The sequence below is a fragment of the Glandiceps talaboti genome, chromosome 18, assembly GCF_964340395.1.
Source record: "Glandiceps talaboti chromosome 18, keGlaTala1.1, whole genome shotgun sequence".
Taxonomy (NCBI): Eukaryota; Metazoa; Hemichordata; class Enteropneusta; family Spengelidae; genus Glandiceps; species Glandiceps talaboti.
In genome coordinates this window covers 19,384,554-19,405,222 of record NC_135566.1, presented here as the reverse complement: position 1 = coordinate 19,405,222, position 20,669 = coordinate 19,384,554, and the positions used below count along the sequence as shown (strand labels likewise).

General features: G+C 34.7%; 1 protein-coding gene across 1 annotated transcript; it reads right to left on the bottom strand.

Moving 5' to 3' along the window:
- Window positions 1–2,573: 2,573 nt before the first annotated feature.
- Window positions 2,574–18,962, bottom strand: LOC144449599 (serine/threonine-protein phosphatase 4 catalytic subunit). The gene is made up of 10 exons (XM_078140165.1): window positions 18,904–18,962; window positions 17,101–17,185; window positions 15,397–15,468; window positions 12,545–12,647; window positions 11,555–11,656; window positions 8,443–8,616; window positions 7,501–7,627; window positions 6,412–6,601; window positions 5,956–6,034; window positions 2,574–5,459 (listed from the first exon to the last, which is right to left on the bottom strand). The coding sequence occupies exons 2-10, from the start codon at window positions 17,124–17,126 to the stop codon at window positions 5,409–5,411; spliced, it is 924 nt and encodes a 307-aa protein (XP_077996291.1). The 5' UTR covers window positions 17,127–17,185; window positions 18,904–18,962; the 3' UTR covers window positions 2,574–5,408.
- Between the last annotated feature and the right edge of the window lie 1,707 nt (window positions 18,963–20,669).

The window sequence follows — 20,669 nt, the reverse complement described above, 5'->3', positions numbered from 1 at the left end:
AGAGAGGCTGACCTGTTTCTGAACTTTAACAAGGTCTAAGATTTTACAAGGTAGTAGGGTTATTCTACTTACATTGCACTTTCATTTGAAAAGATACTCAAAAATAGTTCATTTCAGCAAAAGAACACATTGAAATTATTTTCTGTTATTATCAATAAACCATTTCATCCATAATAGATCTAGGAGTCCCTCAAAAATCTACAACATGTATAGTGAAACTCACTACTGTGTAAAGGCCTGAGAGAATCAAGCACATTTTGTTTCTCCACATTTGTGCTAAGGCCTAAAAACGACCACCTAGCTACATGTAGCTTTTCACTGCCGACCCCAAACTTTTTTTTAACTTTATTTGAGAAAAAAATAATAAGATCCTAAAATTGTGAAGTCTCACGAGAAATAGTGAACATTTGGTTATAACAAATATATTTGCATAACCCCCCCCCACACACACACACACATATTTTTCAAATAGAGTACAAACCACACTATACTGAACACTTTTCATGGCTCTAAATTAAAAAGACTTTAAGGTTAAAACTGCACTAGCTGTAACAGGATATTATTTTCTCGATCAGACAACCAACAATATATTCACTAAAAATTATTAAAATACCAATAATTAGACATTGTATGTTACTTAGAGATCGGTTTTATCTGTAAATAGTACAGTAAGAAGCTGAAAATGTAATTGCATTTGGGACACTGATCTTAGGGTGCGGACCCAAAAATCTGACTGGATTAGATTTGTTGTTTCATAGCTACTCAAAATGAGTACCCACAGGTAATTCCATACTGTTTAGGATGTACAAAATTGTGATGAAGTCATAATATGTAACAAAATCTGTTTCAAGAAATCAATTTGTAGCTAGTGCAGTTTTAATGTAAAACAAAGTGATTAATTTACAGGCACAACGATGGCTAGATTCCTTACTGGCCAATTTATTAGAAAAATATATATGTACATGTGATTGGCTATGGAGGGTAATACTTTGAATTTGAGTTGAACTGTCAATAAAGAACTTTATTTATTTGTAATAACTAATATACAGAAATTAATGTGTTATTTATTGTAAGAGTGGTTCTTATGATATTTCGGTTTTCTCATCACACACCTAGACTTTAAGATACAGCATGTCATTTCACTCTAACCGAGTTGACCGATGTGTGAGGACGCCCCGTCACACCATAGCTTACAGACTACACACCACCTTGATAACAAAGGCTCGGATAGTCAATTGAAAAAAGAATGATAAAAAACATTTATAGATGTTGGTGATTCTTTCAGTTCATAATCATAGTTTTAAGTCATGTTGCCATAGAAATGAAAGGATACTATGAACTCTCAGATTTATTGAAGGTCAGAAATTTGGTAGACTGCAAGATATGTCATGCTGTTCAGCTCTATCACTGTTATCAGGCTTCTAAACCATGAATGTACTAAACAGCCCAATATCCTGCACAGTCTAACCAGATTTGTTAAAGTGACATAGATCACAGGTTTCTATTTTCATAGGAATCCAAACATCTGTTTGAACTTCGGAATCACAAGTTCATGGGATTTGGGGTTGAGGCTAAATGTTTTGATCTCACAGGAACAGACCCACAGTGTAGTAGACGTGAGTGGTAGCTGTTAGTGTGGTATGAATGTCGTATCTTACACACTATAAATTTCGTGATAATTCAAATTTTTAAGAAAAAACAGGGACAGGGAAAGTAAATACTAGTAAATGAATAGGTTTAATAATACTTGGCACAGCATGTTGGAAGTAAAGACTTGTACATTTCATGGGTTGATAAGAACAGTTTTATGTCCTCTTGATGTGTACATGAAATGTCAGGGGAACTTGAAATTTGTTAAAAAAACTGTTCTTATCAAACCATAGAAATGTAATGCAAGTCTCTACTTCCAACATGCTGTGCCAAGTGTCATTAATCATATTCATTTGTTTACTTTCCCTGTTTATAACAAGTTCTGCTTGTAAATGCTTGCATGTCTCTGGTTGTATATGCATGTCATTTGTAATCATTTTGCCATCACTGACATTTGTTCTGATCTGACCATTCACGTCTTGTTTTTTCTTTGACCAGGTTCAAGAAATTAAAGGTTGGACAGGCCATGGGAAACAGAAAAGTAAATAGGGCCACCCTAAGACCTCTGTCAGTTATTACAACTGCCAACACCAGAACAGTTACGGACAGGGAAAGAAAACAAATGAATTAGATTTAATAACTCTTGGCTCAGCATGTTGGAACTAGACTTCTATTACATTTCATGGTTTGATAAGAACAGGTCTATGGCCTCTTTACATGTATATGAAATGCTAGGGGAACTGGACATTTGTTTTTGAAGGTGGACTCTTATGAAACGAGGCCAAAAAACTGTCCTTATCAAATGATGAAACATAATACAAGTCTCTGTACTTCCAAAATGCTGTGCCAAGTGTTATTAATCCAATTCAGTTGTTTACTTTCCCTGTTTGTAACAGGTTCCATTCATCCACAGTCTGATGTCGGCAGTTGTAATATACCTACATTTCATCCATACACAATTCACAATAAATTACTCAAAAACATTTCATTAATTATACTTTAATTGATTTGCATTGTGTAAAATTGGCGTACATATTTCGATGCAAATTTTTCAAAAAAAAAGACATATACAAAGAGAAAGACATACAATGATGGAAAATAGATTATGGTATGTTGCTTTGGGAGTTATACAAGTTGGATGTACAAAACACAGACAAGACTTGATAGACTGACTTCAAACTGATGCCAATGGTCTGAAAGTACCTCTAATCAAACACCAGGAACATATACCGACGCCAGACTATCTCCCAAACCAACAATGAAAGCAGTGGCAAGTGATTTTCTTGTGCTTGGTCCTTCAAGCATGGCTTGATAGAGGACATTTTGTTACTAAATACATTTATCATGTTTTTGATAGATATGTACAGATTTTGTGGAAAGGAAATCAGTTCTGTTAATTTTACCACGGTCTTACAAACTTTGAATACGACTTTGAATTGAGTATTTACTGGTATCACTGGCATAAACTTAACAACATCACAGTGACCAGATCCATAACAAAGTCCTTAGCAATGCACTGAATACACTGAATGGGTAATGTTAAAGGAACAAGATAGTTAAATGACCAATGAAAGCGTACTTAATTTAAGTTACTTTGCTGTTATGCTTGTTAAAGTACATTTTCGATGTATAGACTAGAACTATGTCTACTTAGACGGATGGTGTGACTAAACATTTGTACAAAATTATAAAATACACGTGTGGAGTAAAAGAGCAGAGACATTGCTCTTCTCAGACATTCTCACTAGTTGTATGGCCAAGTTTATTCACCTATCTTGTGCTGGGGCATGTACTGGTCAGCTGATGGTCTGCTGTGATGAGCGCCCTCACACATCAGCCAACCCCTTACAGGTGCAGGCCGTTGAGGGCGGTGTGAGACATATCTAATCATAGTCTCAAATGCAACCACAACTGTTGCCACATGTTACCTTACTAATTGGACATGCATCTTGGAAATACATCAGACAAATGAGTAGCTATTAACAGAATATTCATGAGGTGGCACTTTCTTGAGATCTCTTTAGAGTGGCACAATCAGCGTTAACAAACATTTTACTCAAGCCAAAATACTAACATAAAACCTTGATTAAATGTATTCTAATAGGACATTAATGCTAATACACAAGTTCTATGACATTACAATTACCTTCTGGTTTTGTTAGAACAGTTGACTGCCTAGTATGGATTCCACGACATTTTTTGATATGTATAAATATTATGTCATCGGACTAATTATGTGTTATATCTTAATATAAGGTCTGAGTTAGCAAGTGATGGTTATCGCTGCTTCAGTAAGTAGAATATTATGAGTGACTTAAATATGCAACATAACTTTCTTCCAAAAAAGGATAAACTCAGCTTGTGTCCCTTTAACTTTGACAAATTCTGGCTAGAAAGACCCACCATTATAAATTGTACATGTACAGTCAATTGCAGTACCGGTATATCTACATGAGCAAAGTGTTTTACTTCATTGCAATTTTACAAAACTGTCATTTTTCCTAAAACATACTCCTTGGAAAGACCACTCTATGATTAAAATCTAATGTAGGAATACAGTTCGATTCCTTTATCTACCTTTTTTTCCTTTGCATACTACTTTTTATTGTCATTGTGGCAGTGATTACCTATTCCTAGAAAGAGGCTATCCCTGCCAGAACAACAAAATAAAAACAACTGACTACATGTATACGATGGAATCAAGCCATATTCCTACAAGAGATGGTAATACAATCAGACTGTGGAAAGACTAACGCCCAATCCTCCATTGCTGATACAGTCAAATCACATGTACAGTATACCTCCATGATGTTTTTTAAAGTTATCTGTGCACGAACTAAAATAATCTAAATACGACAACAAATAACAATAAAATGACGCCACCTGACATTTATAAAAGCTTCAAGTCTGCCGTCAAAATACAAAGAAAAGACTAAGCTTCGTCATTACTAATTTCATAAGTACAAATTACTACTGTCATATTCTAAATTTTGGCAGACATACAATATTTACATGATCTTTGACCTATGCAAATCTCTGCACAAAATGTTTCATAAATATTCCACATTTCGTACTATTTCAGAAAATAAACATTCTCGAGACATTTTTTTTGGTTTTCATTCTATTTCATTTGGCAATTGATAAAAACTGGAATTAATCGAGAGAATGAGACTCTTTCATTCTTACATGTTTTGTGCAAAATATACGGAAAAATGAATGTAACTGCAGATGTTATGAATCTGGCATCTGACCATTAACCGGAATAATTTTGAGAGAAGGAAACCTTTTTTCTTACATGTTTTGTGCAAATATAATGAGAAATGATTACTACAGATAAATGGAATTCTTGAACGTTTGGAGAAAAATAATATCTTTGCTGCAAAGTAGTGTTTGTTTATCCATCCCATTGACAGGCCTCTAACAAAGTCCAGACATACATGTACAGGACAAAATTATTCTGAAAGAACTGAACTTTACAACTAACTAAAATACTGTACAAAGATTTGTGACCAAAGAAGCTATTCCACTAACACAGTCAATTATTCGGAGGTTTGACACAGGGCAGTAGACGGCAAAATAGAGGTAAAGTTATGAAAAAGAGAAATATCAGTAAATGCCGACAAAAAATGATGTAAAACATCCCACATCCCCACCCCCCATACATCGTATGACTACCCAGCCCCCTCACAATATAAATCAACATTCTATTTCATTCACAGGAGACGCCAATTTCGTTTCATTTTATGAAAAGTATAACATTCAGCACTGATAATGCCAATATGTGATAATATTTGTCTGTATGTATTGTTGTTTTGTTCTCAGAGGAAGTAATCTGCTTGTGGTTTCTTGGCTGGTATCCCACGTGTTTCCTGTAACACAAAAAGGTGAAATACGAATAAGTACCCACATAATATTTACATACTCTATGCAAATTTTACCAAATCCCCCCCCCCCCCCCCTTGCAAAACACACTGTATACATTATGGAAATCTATGCAAGTTTTACCAGATTTCCCCTTAAAATGCTGTTACCAAGTTTGCCAAACCTTAGCAAAAACACTGCTAGCCTACAAATTATAATAACACTTTAAAAGGATGTACAATTGCTGAGGTCCTCAATAAATCTCTCCTTTCCATCCTAACCTAACTAAAATTGGTCATATTTGATAAGCACACTTGGAATATCTATCAGTACTATGATTTGACCAGACTGTCCAGTATTTTAGGTACAGGTGAGGTACTTCGTGTACATTAATTTAGGTGAGTTTATTCACACACTAATGACTGTTCAGTCCAATTCACCTAGTGCTGTATAATATTGTAAATTTTACTGACAACAAATACCTTAAGTCAAATAATATCATACCTGTGGTGCAGCTTCAAATATTGTAAAGTCTCTCTGAAGGTGTTCATCTAATTCTAGTATTGCTGCTACATTTCCACATCTGTTGGTAAATAAATCAAGAATATGAGTTAAAATCGTGGTAAGTACAAGGGAAAGTCAAAGATATGAGTTGAAATTGTGGTAAGTACAACGGAAAGTCAAAGATATGAGTTAAAATCATGGTAAGTACAAGGGAAAGTCAAAGGTATGACAATGTAGTACATTGTTTGTACATTGATTACAGATAGTGATGTGTCCCTTGGACAGACATGATGAAAAATGGATTGTCCTCACCATGACGGCCTGTGAGGGTGCTAGTAGATGTCTATTACCCAGAGGGTTGTTAGGCAGCAAGTACTCATATTCACAATGATATCATTCTGTCTCTCTCTCCTCTGCCAATGTATTCAACTGTTGTAGAGAATGCCGTAATCTTACCTGTAACAATAATTAGGAGCTGACCAAACTGTCAGAACAGTCTCATTGAAATGCCATTTATAACCTTCCATGACAAGTTGATGAGCTCGACAAATCATATCAATATCATTGGCTGCATTGAACTGTGCCACCACGTCACTGCCAAATAAATACCCTGCTCCTCGAGGACTGACACCCCAGCCTTGTGTATCTGAAGGTAAATATATAAATATGGTGTCTGGTTAAAAATAGCACCAATGGCACTGTGCACAACGGATATTGAAATCGATATTGTTACTTTATACAGAAGGTATTCCATTTAGTACGTAAATCCACCAACGTAATTTCAAAGTTTGAATTTTTCACCAAAACTCAAGAAATAATATGCATATTAATGACTGTATAATCATTTCATCAAAAGCTCTTCAACTACATTTGTATACCTAGAAACATCATCACTGAAAATCATATCAACAATCAGGCCACATTGCATCAATAATTCCCCATCTGGATATATCTACAAACAGGCCCATTATTTTCATATACCAAGGTAATCAGTCAGATGGTTTTTGACGACATGGTTCACATCCAAACACGCACGCATGCACGCACATGTGCGTACACACACACATTTAAGCACTATTGAACCTCAGTTTAGTTGGGCTAAAATTGATGTACGGAAATCATCTAAGATTTCTAGTGAATTATCAATGAATGATTCTGGGTTACAGGAGTCCCATTTCTTCTTTTTGTTAACTATATGTCAACAGGTATAATTATAGTATTCCCCAAAGAGGAGGATTGCCATATAATCAGCCATAAAATACTTGTCACCTAAGTGTTTCTCAATTAAACTTGTGTTACCACTTACAAGGGCCCTGAGGTCTCCTATTTTCTTTAGCTGAACAAACAAAAATACTGGCAATAATATCTAAGAGTACTATGAATTGGATGGTCTGGTACAGCAGGTATTATTCATTAACATATAAATAATTCACTTCTACTTGAGTTAACCAGTGAAATTCAACCTCAACACACAACCTTGAACTGTATGGGTCTTGTTCAAGGACATGTAGTGTAACTTTAAACTTGACTGGACATCATATTTACCTTCTGGGTCTGACCATAAGAGATCACACATGGGTCCGTCGTGAGGAACTTCTTGTTTACGATCAATTGTTCTAATCTGGTCTAATGTATTAATGGATGGAGATAGACCTCCATGGACACAAAATATCTAGAAAAAAAAATAAAATAACACATTTCAACATCAAAGTTAAATGTACATCCAAAATATTTCATATTCTCAGTAAACAGGTTCATAATGTTGGAACTTCAAATATTCATCAACAGGTTGTCCAGAGTATGGGAACACAGTCCTGTGACCGTTACGTAGATATGAAAACAAATTACTTGGTTGTGTATCAATAGACATTATTCAAAATTTATATCATACATCTAGGTGACTAAGATAATTATGAAAATTATATCAATAAAAATAAAACAAATTCAAAATTCACAGTAAATGGACAAAAAAAATCATGTACTTCATACATCTGAGTAACATGTGTTCAAATAATGTGAATAAGTAGATGGCAGGTATATGACAACATATATAATTTTATGTAACCCTCCTCCATCCTCCTCACACCTCAAACAACAGAATAGTGTGCATAGACATACTCTTGTTAAAGGCCAGGGTTTCAATCCCAAGTTCTCACATTAGTTTTGTCTGATCAGTGACACTCTAAGTATAACATAGGATTATTCTTTTGTTCTGGACCAACTTTTTCTCTGTCTGCCAGAGGACTGTTTTACACATCCTAATTTTAATCTTAATCCGATCTTGTCCTTGAAACTTGTAGACAGTGACTTTCTTTAACGACAACACTCAATATACAAATGGCTTACTATGACATTTACACCATGCATGTATGCACACTTAGTTTACATGGTTGTAATGTTTCAATGTCACTGCCATATTAAATTGCCTTTCTGTATACATCTTAATTTCTGTAGCTTCATTATCAATCTTTTTAATTTAATTCTTACCTTTCCATCAATGATGGCTGAAAGACTGAGGTAGTCAAAAATCTCTGTGCAGTATCGCCACACTGTGACTGAACCATATTTTCGAAGACATTCGTCATAAAAACCATAGACTTGGGTGATTTGTCGACTTTCATGATTGCCTCGTATAAGTGTGATACGATCTGGATATCTGACCTGTGGACAGAACAAAGCATACATGTCTATTCAAATCATCACACATCTATACTTTTACTACTAAATATCCTGTGTTTTGACTAGTAACACACACAGAGACTTTTGGTACACATAGGGTTTGGGGACCCCAGTAAGAGGGTGAAATCTAGTAAAACTTGTATGGCTTTCCATACATTGTACCATAGGTTTGGTGGCGAGTCCCTTTAACAGGAAGGGTGTTCTGGTAAATGTTTTCCATACAAAGTCCGCTAATATGGTTACCTGTTTGAAACCCAGTAAAATACGTGGGAACTTAGAAATTAATAGATTCTACCTACATGTACTTACCAACTCTGACAAATACACTGTGTTCAAATCACACAGTGTACAATATATACATATGTTGATAAATTTATACCCTGTTCAGACACACACACAGTTACGTTAGTGTTGCATCAGCATAAAGTTACAACTTATTTTTATCAATCTACCAGATTTGCCTGTCTCATGCGTTGCTAAAACTATGTACAGCGTATGACAGTCAAACTAGGTAGCTTGTAACAATTTCAGTTGTAACTTTATGCCAGTACAGTACTGACATAACTGTGTGTCTGTACAGGGTATTAGTTGACTGTACTATTACTATGTAGGTCACTTGTCCTGCATGTTAAAAGAAATCTCAAACCAGTCACACTTAACAAACTTTAATCAAAGACCCACCCCAGTTCAAAATGTCAGTGATCAATACAACTGATGGTACATATATTTTAAGTTTAAAGTTTGAGTAGTGTAGAGTGAAAAACCTAAAGAGGTGCCTAGCTAGTCATTTTACTGCTGATGAGTAGTACTTAGTAACTGAACTGTAATCTATAAATACAGCTAGTAATAGTATAAATAGTCTAAGTTTAATGACTGAGATAGTAAATGTTGGCCATGAGTATTAAAAATATATTATACAGCATATGTCAACAAGTAATGTAATACATGTACTGTGTTATTTTAGAGATGGCTGTACATACAATAAAGTCAAGCCACATACTATACTATAGTGAAATTAGTTTTAAATGAGACTTTTTTTTTATATAGGACAGGTCACATAATAATGTACAAAAGTATGAGATAACAGAAAGATCAAAGTTCAGCTATGCTATGCCATACCATTCCTGCAGATAATTACTTTTACATTTCTTATGTCAAGGACAGCAAACTAAATATAAATATTGTGATTCAGGGTTGATAGCAATAATTGTTAACATGCCTACATGAATTCCTGAAAGAGTCTGGATGATAGTTACATTATATTTGTGTCAAGTGATGGTGAGAGTTGTGGTACTACTCATACAAGATTTATACTGGCAAAGGCAAATGTGATTGAAAGTAAATTAATTAGGGAGTCTACTAAGGCCTAAAAAAATTGTCTGGTTCCAATTACACTCTGTTTGAGAATAGGTGGGGTAGGTAGATAACTAACTGACAGCAATTTTCAGGGTTATTCAAAACACACAAATGTTTGACATATGGCTAAGCCGCTTTAGAATTTAATTTGAAATACAGTCAAATGTTTTTTCCATTTTAGATTATGAAGCCCTAGTATTTGAAAACAGTCACTTTTAAAGTTTAAGCACTCTCATGTGCATATTAGATTTGAATACGATGGCATGCTCAGATATACAAGTTATCATCAACAGATCTTTCCTCGTTCTATATGTTCTTCTTCCTGACGTACATCTTCATTTAAACAAATGCTTGCCTTGTCAAGAGATTTGAAGTTTACACCAAACTGCAAATACAGTTAAGCACATTGCCAGCTTGTAATAATGTGTTAACTCTCACAATATTGCATTTATTTTACAGAATGGGAACCTTCCACTATATTACACAAAACTAGCTCTAACTAGGTTATTATTTTTCTGATCAGACAACAAACAATATATTCATTAAAAATTGTTTGAATACCAACAATTACACGTTGTATATGTCAATCATAAGTCTGTATAATCCATAAGTAGTATAGTAATTCGTTGAATATTTGTTTCATGGGGGGGGGGGGGGGGGGGGTGTTTTTGGATGTGCACCCAAAATTCAATTATAGTGCACCATACTACCATGTGTAGCACAACTGTTTATCAATGGGTGAGTGTGTCAATACTGTACAAGGGTGTACAATGTTACCAATATATTATTAGGTTTCAAAACACGTTCTGGTTCTAGCTAGTTTCGCTTTAATATCGATTTATAGCTAGTGTTGGTATACGTAATGTGCTGCTGAATAAAATTCCAACTAAATTCCTGACATCCCTCAGACTTCCATGCAATGAAAATTTGGAATAATGCCAGTGATAGATGTGCACCTATCAAATCAAATATCAAAGATGACACTAAAACACAGACTGGCTGTGCTGTGCTACATGTAGTTGTTAGTTATCTACTTTTAAAGTGACAAACATTATAAGGGATGACTGCACAATGTGATTGTCGCACAAGTTCAACAAATGAACATTGTTCGTTTAGGTCAAAACCCCCTCCCCCTCCCCTAAATGAACACTCACAAGTGCAACATCAAGCTTTATATATGAATATATGATGTAAACTATGATGAAAACTGTAATGGTCACACCACTATGGTCAATGTATTATATAAAAACATGATTGTAAACACTTTAAACAGATTGCAATTATTACCAGAAACCCAGCACCATACATGTATCTCACATTAGAAGTTAATTTTTATCAACTTATCAACATCTCAGTAGTAAATACAAAAGCTGTTATCATTGAATGAGTGAACATTTTCTGTCGAAATTTGGCTAGAAGTGCAAAAATAAAATTCAGTAATCGCATCGATGCCACACCTCCTCCACCCTGAAACTAACAAAATACACTTATTGAGCTTGTGTGACATTGTGCCATCGTCCCTAATGAAAAGACTGACATGTTATATTGAACAAACTACACATACCTTGAGTGCTAAAAGGAGTAAGAACGTTTCCACACTGTAAAATCCCCTGTCGACAAAGTCACCCATAAAAAGATAGTTTGTGTCTGGAACATCACCTCCAACCTATGAACAACCAGATGACAATAATGTAACAATGTAGTCTATCTTCACAAGTAATATACTTGGTCTACAACTAGTATTATCTGTAATTTAAGCACTTCATTTCAATCACATTTCTTTTCATACAAATTTTGATTATAGTGTTTTTATGAAAAATACAAGTTTAATAGACAAACACAGTTATGCATACTGACATTGCCTTGTCAGTCATAAACACATGCATATATGCACATGCATTCATGTACACTTGCAGAGACAGACACAGAGACAGACAGACAGAAACACACACACACACACACATACTTACATACATACATACATACATACATACATACATACATACATACATACATACATACATACATACATACATACATACATACATACATACATACATACATACATACATACATACATACATACATACATACATACATACATACATACATACATACATACATACATACATACATACATACATACATACATACATACAGACATACATACAGACACACAGATTTGTCTGGTAATTCAACATTTATACAACTGTTGTCAACAGCTTAATTGAACCAAACAAATAAATACACCAGACTGTATTTTTCCAAAAAAATGTCTTTCATGTACATATGTGGCAATTGCCCTTACTTGTATCAACTACCATACTACCGGGGAAGGGGGGGTGGTTGGATGGTAGTAGTATTTAAAATCAACACATCACAACAAAGTCAACACAAACATGTATCTAATACCCCATTTACACATCTGATCATAACAAATGAGCCTAAAGTAATACTACAGGATATATACAAATATTACAACTTCAGTCCTCACAGCATCCTTGAACTCAGACAAATCAATGACAATTATAGATTTCATACTCTGCTTACTTACCCTAAATAATTCCTTAAGATCATAAAACTGACCATGGATGTCTCCACACACTGTAACTGGTGTATCTACTCTTTGTACATTACTTTCTTCAACAAGGATTTCTCTGTAATAACAATAAAGAATGAGTTGAAGTGACAGCCTGTTACTCTATTTTGTCTCTGATTGATGCAGCAACAAATGCTTAGGTATCCAGTGCATAACTTTAATAACGTTATGAAGAACATCAAGTTGTACAGACAAGGGGTGTACTCCTATCACAATTACCAATTTTAATTGCTTCCCAAAATTGTACAAGGTGACAGTTAGCAACTGAACCGTCCCTGGTTGATGCAGCAATACAGTCTAGCAGTAGTAGTAGTAGTACTAGTAGTAGTAGTAGTAGTAGTAGTACTAGTAGTAGTAGTAAGACCTCACGTCTGAATGTGGAAGGTTTCTGAAGAATGATAATGCAGCAAGCCCCAAATAACGCCTTTGGCACTATACAACCTGTGGTCACTTTTAAAGTTAGTAGAATTGCCTGACGGTCTAGCCCCTTGACTAGTTGTACTACTGATTGACATTGTATGAATTTGTAATGTCTAACTGATCAATTAATGTCCAGTTAACAGACATGGGGGTGGGGAATGGGGGGGGGGGGGGGGGAGTATTCCCACCAATTTTAATTGTTTTCCAAAATTGTACAAAGTGACAGTTTGCAAACTGAGGTCCACTAAAGTCAATTTACATAACATAAATACATAATTACAGAATTATTGACAAAGTATAATGAGGTAGTTCAATATGTGTATGCAAAGAAACTCAGAAATGGATACTGATTTTTTATGTATTGTTACATATAACTACTTTTATACAACATAAACATTTCTGGAATGACCTCTGTCAGCTACGAGAGCTATCTCTACACTTTCTTAAATATAACAATGTCAATGTATTTTCAAAATAAAACAAAAATACCCACTGTGCTCTTTAAAATCTAACAGATAATGTTCAACCTAATATATACCCTAACCAGTCACATGTAATACTAGTAAACTACGTAACTATATAATGATGTCTTTGAAAAGTTGGACTTCCGAGAATGTTCAAAAGGGGACCCAGAAATAGAAACAATGCAGAAGCCACTCCTTTGGGTATTGTGTATATATAAATAATACCGTAATTTACAAAACTGGACTGAGATATTTTTTGAAACTCATTTCAAGAAAGATAGTAGAAATACAAATTGTTGGAATATTCTGACTATTCTATTCAAATAGGTAAGTTTATTTTTAGTATATTATATGATTCACAATACACCATACACTAGTCAAAAGGAACGAAACTAAACTATGCTTTACAATTCCCAACAAATCCCATGTCTCAATCTTGCAGACTAAATTGATGACAATAATTGACTATGTCATGTGTAATACAGTCTATTGACATAGCTCTTTATTTTAATTATGTAATTATGAGAGGTTTGCCATCTCATCTTAATGGTGTCATGCAAAAGGGCAAAGGTCACAGTATTTCTATGGTAACAACTGAGATGACTCATACATGATACTATGATTGCAATTAGATTGTTATACAATACATGTTATTTTCGTTCTTTTCAACAGCACATGTTTTTAAAAAGACACATTGTAGCCATATTTCTTATCTGTAATTATGGCTGTGTTTGGTAAAATTGCTTAACGGAAGAAAACATTCCTCTAAAATTGTACAAACAAGGACAGTAACAGCTAAACAAATTGTTTTCATCTAGTATTTTACCTCATGCTAGAGGGTCAACATAAAACAAGTCTGGATGCCAACCTGGTCTCTAACTAAATGGACATGTAAATCATAACGATACTGTGTAGGGACTAGACTAGACTAAACAAAACAAGAAGGTTGACTTATTTTCATGTGTGCCTATATTAATGAATGTGTAGAGCTTGAGGAGGAAATCATGATGTTGACAATAAAATTGAATGATTGTAATTTTTATGATGTGCAGCAGTTGTAAAATTCCATTTCAGGAAACAGAGAACTAAACACAAACAAGAATGTAAGGGATGATCCCATAATGTCACACAAGCTCAATAAATGAACTTCAGTCATTTAGGTGGACGGGTCTGGCGTCAATGCGATTGCTGAACTTCATTTTCGCACTTCTAACCAAATTTTGAAAACTTTCATGCCTTCAATGATAACAGGTTCTGCATTTACTCCTGAGATGTTGATAAATTGATTAAAATTTACTTCTAATTAATTTTCCTGTGTTGATGTACAGGATTATTTTGTTACTGGTTACTGATAGGTCAGTGGCAATGTCACTCAACTTGGGCAAATGCTGGTATGATATGTAGTGCTGGGTGTCCAGTAGTATTTTAATGTGTTTACCATCATGTTTTTACATTGCATGGATCATAGTAGTGTGACCATTACAATATTCATCACGGTACATCAAACATAAAGATGTGAACATTCATTTAGGGGAGCAGGTTTTGGCCTAAGCATTTGTTTATTGAGTTTGTGCGACATTGTGCGATCATCCCTAAGCACACTTGCAATTAAAGCACAACAGTTTTGTATCACATTGCCCAGAAGACTCAAATATGTCTAATTGTAAGGTCATCGTTTCTTTTGATCTACAAACAGACGGTCTCTTGTGACACCACACAGACAGATCTATTTTTAATAATCCGACTACATGCAGAGACTGTCAGACAGACAGACACAGGATTTCAATGTAGCTCAGTATGACATTTGTATGACCTCATTAGGTGAATGTGGTATTCATCCCCACTAAACTACAATTTGTCATGTAATTCACTAGTATCTTCTTACTCCTTCAATAGATTCACTCATTTATCAAATTTACTAACCTGGCTTTAGCACACAGGGCTTTGACTTCGCTCTCCTTGATAATTTCACAGCGCCTCAGTTGTTCAATTTGCCTGCAGAAGAAGGAAACAAGTTGTACACTTACTTAAACTGTATTCTCCATTCAATGAATTCAGTGTACATCTGAAACACAGACACACAACATAGCTCTACATATCAAAATTATTATGAACTCTGCTCACTTATTGGAGAATGGTCACCATTTCCTGGTTTAGTTACTTGGAAAATAGATATTTTTGGTTCTTTCCAATGCTATTGTCTTTTTTGTTTACGGGATAATAACTCTTGATAACAATAAGAATGAAATATAAAGGTAATGCACGACCAAATTTGACCTATTTTTTAATATTTCCAAAATCTCATTTCAATTTTTCCACATTTTTTCAAACACTAGGAAGCTAGAGATCTAAAAGACATTTGACACAATCTTATCAATTTTCAGCGATTGAATTACTAATAACTTATTGCATCATCGGAATAAATTTCCTTTACAAGTTCTGAACTGTATGCCAAAATTTTGTATTTACATGTACATGTATATACTGTTGGGCTGACTGTATCACAATGGAAGATATGTCAACACGCATAAAATTATACCTCCTCCAAGTCATCTAAAGATAAACATGACTTTTTGTACTTCGTATTATGTTCCCCTTTGGCTTATCAAACAAATGCCTAGGGTATGACATGATAAAAATGATATTTTTGACAAGACTGCATCAGTACTATGTTGGTATACACATCCTGTAATGTATACCTTGAATTAAATATTGAATTGTAATACAAATATGGGTATGGAATTTGTAATACTGCTTTATAGAATCAGTGAAGTCTGATTGATACATTTATAGGAATGAGTAACTGGTAAGGGATTGCATCTTAAATCTAATGTTTCATGAATTGAATATATGATTTTTCCTCTCAATACAATTGCCCTTTGACCTCTTGACACAAATTTATTTCACAATTCATTCTATTATTATAACAATCCAGGTCAAGTTCATGTAAAAAAGATAATGGCTGGTTTTAATAGGATTCAGAATAATCAAAAGTTGATATGTTGATCAAGTAAGTGGAAACACATTTCATGTTCTCTCTATGAAGTCCCAACAGATATTTTTTTTCAAATTTCATCGTATTTGGCTAATTTATTTCTACTCCTGAGACATCACAATTTACATTTGTGTTCAAATTAAAACTCAAGTGGGTCAACTGAAAATGACACCATGGACTTTACATATACCAAGGTACATGATAATCAAAGACTTCTTAGTTTAGGATAATCTATAACCGCCGGCATCAGATGGACAAATGGAACCTGTTGCAAACAGGGAAAGCAAACAAATGAATTGGATTATTAACACTTGGCTCAGCATGTTGAAACAGCAGAGACTTGTATTATGCACCATGGTTTAATAAGAACATTTTTATTATTTGTACATGAAATGCCAGGGGAACTGGAAATTTGTTTGTGAACATGAAGTACTATGTAAAATGGTCATAAAACTGTTCTTAGTATAATACAAGTCTCTGTACTTCCGACACCTTGTGTCAAATGTTATTACTGTAATCCAATTCAGTTGTTTACGTTCCATGTTTGTAACAGTTTCCGTTTTTTCACACTCTGATGTCGGCACTTGTAAAATACATGTACCAAGGTTTCTACTGATGTAGTGTGTTCTTACCTGTCTAAATCACTGCTGTCATTCATGATGAAAAGTAATTGTGAATACCTTACAAATTATACACAATAAAAAAGTAGGATATTTCCTATGAGGGAAAAAAAGAGAAAAAGATAGTGAGACATTTCAAATTTGACACTTTAGTTTTCAAATTACAAATATATGATTCATGAGTTTTGGAAAACTTGAAATTAGTGGAGACAAATTACCTGGAGCATTGATGGAAATAATGAACAAAAACCAGTTATGAAATGAAGCAAAAAAAATAACAGTATTTTGTCATTAGGTTTGGAAACAGTGGTAACAGAAAGGGGAAATCTGGCAAAACTTGTAGATTTCTATATCCTTAAACAGACTTTTAGTGTGGAACCCAGGTGACATGACTGGCTAACTCAGATAGGTTTGAAGTATTAATGAACCTTGAAAAAAACATTGAACTATAGCTAGCCTGTTGTTATAATAGTGTAGATGCTATCCCTGGCATTGAATCTCAAAATCTATGCGTGAAGAGAGATCTTGAAGATTCGATGCCATGGATAGCATCTAGAATAGTTAAGTTAGGGTATCACTTAGTCTCTAAGATACAGACATTAGTGCTACACTATCAGCCAGCCTTCATTGTGGTTAAGAAGCACTGATAGAGCTGAAGAACACGACATATCTTACAGTCTCGGTATCACTATGTGTTTGTTTAAAAGTCTCCAAAAAGATTAACTTCCCTTGTTCCTTTAATATATGAGTCATTAGCTTACTATCTACATCACTGATCTGTGACTACGTGAACACTCATAATATTCTTATATAGGGTACCAGAACAAGCTGATAGGTAGACTGAGAGTTTACGTAGTCACTGATCAATGACATAGACTGGCTAGAACTAGTAAAAGTCTACACCACTGTAAACCTTGATATTTTCACTGCAAGAAAATTTTGCAATCTTTCAGTCTTCAGCTAGTTCTCAAAGACTAATTTTTACTAATTACCAGACTGGTACATTTGTCTCTCTGTTTGTCTCTCTGTATGTGTATTTGTATGTGTGTATGTATGTATGTATGTGTGTGTGTGTGTGTGTGTGTGTGTGTGTGTGTGTGTGTGTGTGTGTGTGTGTGTGTGTGTGTGTGTGTGTACAAGTATTTGTGACTGTAAAAATGTGTGTAGTGGTGTGATTAGTCCAAAGGAACTGCCAAAAATCCAAAACAAATAGCTCATAAGTGACTACGGGTTTACATTTGTAAATCCAAATCTCAAAGGCAATTTTGTTTGGGTGTAGTAAAAAGGTACAGAAACCCTAAAGTTTACGTTTCAGGCTGCCCCATGCCATAACGGATTATTCAACAAGGCAAGGCCACTGACTACGCTTGGCGAGGCAAACCATTGTTTTGTCAAGACGCGTAGTCGAGTCCCACGTAGTTTTGAAACAGTAAATAAGCAAATATAATAAACGTGGCGCTGTTTATAATTCAATTTCAAAATCTTTCACACATAATGTATTGAGTTGAAGAACTACACCAAGTCCAATAGAACGATTGTTTCCATTCCACAGTACCAAGGACCTCGGGGGAAGCCATGTTTGCCGGTGACGTTTTATTGAACTTCGGAGCTCGACGAGTGGAGCAGCTCCAAACGTACGCAAGACAACTCTCATTGAATTGGGCATTATAAAACTACACTTTACTTGAGAACTGGGAACACTACGGTTAAGATCTTGACGATACTGAATTAATTGTGAAGTAAAGTAAACAAAGCAGATAGATTTATCCAAAACAACCTCAAATCAGAGGAAAAATCGACAAAAAATATGCTTACCAAAGTAAGTGTGTATGCGGCTTCCCGTGAGCGGTCTGTGCGTCTATCTGACGTAAACGGTCAAAGGTTAACTTATAGCCATATATGGAAAGCTAGAGAGTGCGGGAAAAATCTAGCAAAAACACAGGTTTACTGATTGAAAATACTTAAACGTTGTTTTGAATAAGTTTAACGTCGTCTGTTTTGCTTCAGTCTGTAGTTTAAACACGCTCCAACCATGGAGAATTTATAATCGATATGTAACGTACATGTAGATGATGTACGTCTGTTTAGCTTTCAGCTAGTGGTCGGGTGATGGCGCACCATACAATTTCAAGATGATCTCTCGTATTCACTGCTTTAATATTATATTACATGTGTATAAAGTTAATGGTGTTATGTATAGTTAATTAAATGTTTGTAAACGGTTTTCTAGCTTTTGCATCTGTGCGCTATTCATCTTTATTGAACTTTTTGGTGGCCTGAAATAAAAGAGAAACAATGATCCCGATATTTAATTTTCTCTTGGAAGTACTTCCTGTACTATTACATTACAATATTACATTTTACCACCAATGGATACCCACGCTTGTCTTGTTCTCTTCATACATTACATGGCATTTAATGTATAGCAACATACTTCCGGTTGGGTACACGTGCAAAGAGGGGATTTCTTCAATATTGGATAATTAGTATATATTTAAATAATAAAAAATATACTTTATTGCCTTTGGATTTAAATAATAAAAAATATGCTTTATTGCCTTTGGCGCGGCCACCAGCTAATAACAAAGAAGAAAATACACACCAAATGAATAAATCAGCCGCTCAAAGGAAAATTAGCTATTACAGATCCCTGAGATAGCATCCTTCCCGTATAAAAATGCTCCATAGTCAAATTTTGGCAGGTTATATATAATTTTAATATCTCTATTTGAAAAAAAAATTACTGTTGACTTGGATGTCAATATGTCCGTGCACTGTGGTAGTAATTGTTCCCTAAGATGTTGGTAAAGTAAAGGGAGCAGTCAAAAAGAAAATGAAACTTGTCATAGACTCACAAAGTTCACAAATCCTCTTTGTACGACCTAATCGATGATTCATCACACCGAACTGTTTCTATTCGGCTACCTGGCAACTCAAACAGCTCATCTGGGACAATGTACATGTGTCTTTGACTTTCGATCGATGTTTATTAACTTGAATAAGAAGAAGATAGTTTTCTAGTGTGGGGTATATCTTTTGACTTGGGAAAGTTATTAATATTAATATAAACGACTTGTGCTTGAACATTCTCCCCACCATTCCTGATGCCAGGAATCGTCATAACCTTTTTGAGAATTCGAAGGCAAGAATAAAATTATTTCGTGGATCCAGCGCCATGCATGATTCATCAAGGTGTGATCAAGGCATACAAATGTACGTTACCCAGTTTATCTTACCACGTTCCCTTACCAAAAGAACGTAGGAGTGTTTAGCAATTCTATACTCTGGTATTGATAAACTTTCATTATTATTATATTATTATATCTTTATTCAGGGTAAAACTCAATAAGCGTTACAAACAACACAGAGCGTTGCAGGGTCGGCTTATTTCAATCCATTGAGGCCCTCATACATCAAATCGACAATCACGCAAATAAAAGTCGATTGAATCTGTCATGTCACCAGATCTGTTAAAACTGCACTATTTATAACTGGAGTGTCATTTTTCGATCAGACAAACAGATCATCGTTGAGGGCGCTGATTTTTGGTCTTCCAAAAAACTTCCACTGAGTTGCAGCTA

Coding starts and splice junctions, on each gene's coding strand:
- LOC144449599 (XM_078140165.1), bottom strand. CDS start 17,126: ATGAATGACAGCAGTGATTTAGACAG. Junction 15,469..17,100: donor GACAGCAGTGATTTAGACAG/GTAAGAACACAC, acceptor CTTCTTCTGCAG/GCAAATTGAACAACTGAGGC. Junction 7,628..8,442: donor CAGCCATCATTGATGGAAAG/GTAAGAATTAAA, acceptor TTTTTTTTCTAG/ATATTTTGTGTCCATGGAGG.